Genomic DNA, 6,000 nt, shown 5'->3' on the forward strand with positions numbered 1-6,000 from the left:
AGCGCACCCACGGGTGTAGCCCCCGAGCCCCCGGGCGGTTCTAGCAAAATTGTCTGTGGGGTTTTCCGTGTTCCCAGCGGGGGATGTTTTCGTTTCGTCAGTTGGTGTGCGCGAGTGCACCCGTGGGTATAGCCCCTGAGCCCTCGGGCGGTTCAAGCAGAACTGTCTGGGGGTGTTTGTTTAGTGGGCGTGTGTGCATGTTTGTCAGTCGAGACGGAGTCGTCGACCAATGCATCGTTGCGCAGCCGAGGCGGTTTAGTTTTGAGGGATTGGGTGAGACGGAGCTTGCGGGTCCTGGCATTGGTGCACGTCGTGGGACCGGGCGAGGCAGTTAGTCTTAGGGATGGGATGAGGTAGAGCTCGTGGATCCTGGCGTCGGTGCGTGCTGTGGGATCGGGCGAGGCAGTTAGTCCTTGGGATCGGACAAGGTAGAGCTTGTGGATCTTGGCATCGGTACGCGCCATGGGATCCAAGGCAGTTAGTTAGTTAGTTTAGGGATCAGGCGAGGCGGCAAGGCGGTGCTCGTGTATCCTGGCGTCGGTGCAGCCCACGCAGCTGAGGTAGTTAGTTAGTTTAGGGATCGAGCGATGCGACAAGGCGGTGCTCGCGGATCCTAGCGTCGGTGTAGCCCGCACAGCTGAGGCAGTTAGTTATTTAGTTTAGGGATCGGGCGAGCCAGAGCTCGTGAATCCTGATGGGGCGAGTTCAGGGTCATAGACCTAGGTTTTTTGGAGCGTAGTCGAAGCGTAGCCGGATGGGGCGAGTTTGGGGTCACAGACCCAGGTGTTCGGAGTGCAGTCGGAGCGTAGCCGGATGGGGCAAGTTCGGGGTTGCAGACCTAGATGTTTTATGTCTTGAACCCCCGAGCCCTGTTGGGCCTTAGTAGGGGTCTATGTGAGTTGTGTGCATTACCCTGTCCTCGGTTCCTCATAACCGGAGGGGCTGAGTTTTGTTGCTTGTTCTGATCGCTCGGGCTCAAGTGACGTGCTCAGTGAGTTCACTAATGGGTATGATCGAGTGGAATCCGGGTCCATCATTCGTGATGGGGTTAGCATAGCCCTCTTGTGACATTCCACTGCTCCTTTACCTGCAACCTGGTAGATGCCTAGGTCATTCCAGAGACCAACCTAGGTGGCCTAACGGCCTCCCCTCGATGGAGATTCTACGGGCTTGGTGAGGGGTTCAGGATCGAACGAGACAGTTGAGATGACCTTGTCTGCTAGACTAGGCGAGGGACGCAAGGGGCTCATCTGCATTTTTCTCCCCTAGCTCTGTTGGTTTCTCATGTCGAATGAGGCAATTGCCAGTTTATGACGCAACATAGAGCGTTGTGATGCATTTCGCTGCACATGTGATGCTTAGTTCCTGAGCCCTCGGGCGGTTCAGGGCCCAAATCGTCTGAGAGGCATGGGCATATGGAATGAATGCGCGTATGGATGTATGAAATAATTATAAAGAAATAGTGGGGGTTTGGTAGTGTTACCTTGACGACCCGAGTGATGGGGTTTGGAGAGTCCGATCAGGACCCGTGCTCGTCGTTCATGACGGACTCAGCATGGCCTACATGGGGCATCCCTTCACTCCCTACCTATCTCTCGATGTGTTTCTTGTATCAATGAATACATCAGTACTATTTTTTGATAGAAATCACTCTTCGTTCCTTGTTTTTATCCTAGCATATCTTTTGTTTTTTGTCCTTTCTTTTTCATACTTGCCCGTTAGTTCCATAGGCTGTAGCTTTTTTAAGAGCCTAGGCATGGCCCATGGGGCTCGGCTGCTCATAACCGTAGGTCATGGCGGGGTGCGTTCGGTTAGGAGTAAGAACAAAAGTTACGTAGGGCACTATCCGTTCCTTGTTTTTATCCTAGCATATCTTTTGTTTTTTGTCCTTTCTTTTTCATACCTACCCATTAGTTCTGTAGGCTATAACTTTTTTAAGAGCCTGTGCATGGCCTGTGGGGCTCGGCTGCTCATAACCGTAGGTCGTGGCATGGTGCGTTCGGTTAGGAGTAAGAACAAAAGTTACATAGGGCAATCAAAGGAAAAGGAATACGCTTCCGTTCGGGGACACAGTTGTTTACCGTGTGTCAGTAAAAAAAAGGAGTAAAATGAGAGGTAGTATCATGTATTGTACCCTTATGGAGCCCCCGAGCGACTCGGGCTGAAAGTGTTCGGGCTGGGGTGCTTTATAGGGGCAAGTGTCGACTAAAAAGCAGTTAGACCAAATTTAGGGGAAAAAACAACATAGCTGTTCACTATTCTAAGTGTTGGTGAGAACATTGCCATTGTTGTCCTCCAGTCGGTAGGTGCCCGGTTGAATTACTTTGGTCACCATATAGGGCCCTTCCCATGGTGGAGAGAGCTTGTGTTTTCCATCGTTAATTGGGTCCTTCAGAGTACGAGATCACCGACTTTGAGTATCCTCCCTTTGATCTTCCTTTCATGGTACCTGTGGAGTGTTTGTTGGTCGCGAGCAGAGTGGATGATGATCGTCTCGTAGGCCTCTTCGAGCAGGTCGACTGCGTCTTGTTGGGCCTCCATGACTCGGTCGCGGTCGAAAGCCTTCACTATTGGGGCAACGTGGTCGAGGTTGGAGAGCAGTACTGCCTTAGCTCCATAGGCCAGGAAGAAGGGTGTGAACCCTGTGGATCGGTTTAGGGTCGTTCTTAGGCTCTAGAGGATCACTTGAACCTCTACAACCCATTGCCCGGCGTACTTGTTGAGTCGGTCAAAGATACATGACTTAAGTCCTTAGAGGACCATGCCATTAGCACGTTCGACCTAACCATTAGTTCATGGATGTCCGACCGAGGCTCAGTTGATCATGATGTCATATCTATCACTGAAGTCTAGGAACTTCTTTCCGATAAAGTTAGTCCCGTGGTCAGTGATGATATAGTTAGAAACAACGAACCGATAGATGATGTCGACAAAGAATTTGACTGTCTCCTCCACTTGGTGAACTTGTCGACTGCTACGAGTAGGTGAGTGAAGCCGCCTAGGCCCTTTTTGAGGGGCCCCACCATGTCGAGGCCCCAGACCATGAATGGCCAGGTGATGGGGATGGTTCGGAGCTCCTGTGCTGATAAATGGGTTTGCTGAGCGTAGAACTGGCATCCTTCACACCTGTGGACGACCTCCTCTGCATCTCATAGCGTGGTGGGCTAGTAAAAACCTTAGCGCAAGGCTTTTCTGACCAGTGACCTTGGGGCCGTGTGATGTCTGCAAATCTCGGCATGGACCTCGAGGAGGAGTTGCTTCCCCTAGGTGGTGGGGACGCACTTCATGAGCACTCTTGACGGACTCTGTTTGTACAGCTCATCACCGAGCGTGATGAAGGTCTTGGCATGTCGAGCGATTCATCAGGCTTCAGTCCTTTCGGGTGGGAGAACTTCCTCGAGGAGGTAGGCGAGTAGCGGCGCTCGCTAGTCGGTTTGACCGAGTGCCAATACGGTGATGTTTGCGGGTGACGTCATCATGGAGGTTCTAGGATCAGAGCCCCCGAGCACCAGCTTGGCATTGGGGTCAAAGCCCCCGGGTGCTGGCTTGGCGTTAGGGTCGGAGCCCCTGGGTGCTGGCTGGGCGTCGGGGTGTGTCTAGATCAGACCTTCTAGGATGCGGGCGGATAGCTCGTGGACGTCATTGATGAAGACCCTGCTTGGGGATGGATCTCTCCTGGTAGCCAATTTCACAAGAAAATCGGTGGCATCATTGTCCCTTCGAGGGACATGATGTAGATCGATCCCCTAGAATTTGTCCTTAAGCTTGCACACCTCTTGGCAGTATGCTGCCATGAGGAGGTTTTTGCAGGAGGACTCATTCATGACCTGATCAACGACTAGCTCCGAGTCGCCGCGAACGTAAAGTCACGTAGCACCAAGCTCGATGGTGATGCATAGTCCATTGATGAGGGCCTCGTACTCCACGGCATTGTTTGAGGCTAGAAAGTGGAGGCAGATGGCGTAGCGGATCCTACTCCTGCTTGGGGAGATCAGAACCACTCCAGCCCCCGAGTCGGGTGCCATTACGGACCTGTCGAAGTACATTGTCCAGTACTCATAGGTGACGTCTGGGGTCGATAGCTGTACCTCTGTCCATTCGGCGACAAAATCCATGAGAGCCTGAGATTTAATAGCGATAGGGGGGATGTACCATATGTCATGGTCCATGAGTTTGAGTGCCCACTTAGAGATCCGTTCTATGGTGTCATGGTTGTGGATGATGTCCCCGAGTGGGTATGAAGTGATGACCATGACTTCGTGGTCGATGAAGTAGTGCAGGAGCTTTCGGGTCGCCATCAGCATGGTGTATAGGAGTTTCTGCACCTGGGGGTATCGGACCTTGGGGTCGGCGAGTACTTCGCCGATGAAGTATATGGGCCGCTGGACCTTAAGCTGGTGTCCCGGCTCCTCTCTTTCGACGACCAGCGCGGCGCTTACCACATGGTAGCTGGCCGTGATGTAGAGGAGAAGGGGTTCTCCTCGTTCAGGAGTGATGAGGAACCAAGGTGACGTCAAGGACGCTTTGAGGCTCTCTAGGGCCTGCTGGGCTTCCTCAGTCCACACGAAAGTGTTTGTATTTTTGAGGAGCTTGTAGAGCGGCATCCCCCATTCGCCGAGCCAGCAAATGAATCGACTTAGGGTAGCCAGACAGCCAGTGAGCCTTTGCATGCCCTTGATGTTGCGTATGGGACCCATGTTGGAGATGGCCATGATTTTTTCGGGGTTGGCCTCGATGCCATGCTCGGACACAATATATCCTAGCAGCTTCCCCTTTGGAACCCCAAAAATGCATTTTTTGGGATTCAACCTGATGTTGAACCTTTGGAGGTTCGTGAACATCGCGGCCATGTTTGCGATTAGGTGACAGGCTTGAGCTATTTTGACCACTATGTCATCAACATAGATGGCGATCATTGGTCTTGGCCGTTCGATTTGGTCAGGCTGATCGAGCGGGTCGATTTGGTCGGCGAAGCATTGCTGCAAGTACCACTAGTAGGTGACGCCAGCATTCTTCAAGCCGAATGGCATGGTTACATAGCAGTATGAACCATATGGGGTGATGAACGAGGTTGCGAGCTGATCAGACTTTTTCATCGTGATCAAGTGATAGCCTGAGTAGGCATCTAGAAAGAAGAGGATCTCGGAACCCGAGGTGGAGTCGACTATCTAGTCTATGCGCGGCCAAGGAAAGTGATCCTTTGGACATGCTTTGTTGATGCCCGTATAGTCAACGCACATTCTCCACTTTCTGGTCTTCTTTTTAACAAGAACGGGATTAGCAAGCCGGTCGGAGTGGAATGCCTCTCTGATGAATCCGGCTGCAAGGAGTTTGGCTATCTCTTTGCCTATGGCCCTGTGCCTCTCATCATCGAAGCGATGCAGGCGCTGCTTGGCGGGCTTTGAGCCTGAGATGAGGCACAGTGCATGCTCAATGACCCCCCATGGTATGCCCGACATGTCAAAAGACTGCCATGCGAAGACGTCGTGGTTGTCACGCAGGAAGTCGACAAGCTCGCGTTCCTATTTGGCCGAGAGCTGGGTCTCGATCTGAACCATCTTGGTTGGGTCGGTGGGGTCGATTCCCACCGCCTTGGTTTCCTCAAGTGATCGAAAGGCCATCGAGGAGGTTGGTTGGTTGCAGTCTAGGACTACTAAGATCGATGATTCCCCGAGACGCGGGAGCTTGGACGAGTTGATGACCATAGTGGCGAGCTCGTAGTGCTCGCGGTCGCACGTGAAGGCATGCAAAAAGGCGCTACTCATGGTGATGATGCCGTTTGGTCCTAGCATCTTCAGCTTAAGGTAGGTGTAGTTGGGGATTACCATGAATTTGGTGTAGCATGGCCACCCCAAGATGGCGTGGTAGGTTCCTGGAAAGTCCACCACTTCGAAGGTGAGAACCTCCGAGCAAAAGTTGGCTTAGCTGCCGAATGTGATGGGCAGGTCGATCTGCCTGAGCAGGTATGCCTGTGCTCCCAGGATCACTCCATGGAAGGGA

At 52.5% G+C, this 6,000-nt stretch overlaps 1 protein-coding gene across 1 annotated transcript; it reads right to left on the reverse strand.

Moving 5' to 3' along the window:
- Positions 1 to 3,866: 3,866 nt before the first annotated feature.
- On the reverse strand, positions 3,867 to 4,604 carry LOC136462947 (uncharacterized). The gene has a single exon (XM_066461999.1). It carries the CDS (start codon positions 4,602 to 4,604, stop codon positions 3,867 to 3,869), a length of 738 nt encoding a protein of 245 aa, XP_066318096.1.
- Between the last annotated feature and the right edge of the window lie 1,396 nt (positions 4,605 to 6,000).

Source organism: Miscanthus floridulus, chromosome 1, assembly GCF_019320115.1.
Source record: "Miscanthus floridulus cultivar M001 chromosome 1, ASM1932011v1, whole genome shotgun sequence".
NCBI lineage: Eukaryota > Viridiplantae > Streptophyta > Magnoliopsida > Poales > Poaceae > Miscanthus > Miscanthus floridulus.

Bases quoted from the DNA above. Each gene is read 5' to 3' on its own strand.
- LOC136462947 (XM_066461999.1), bottom strand. From the start codon at position 4,604: ATGCCGCTCTACAAGCTCCTCAAAAATACAAACACTTTCGTGTGGACT.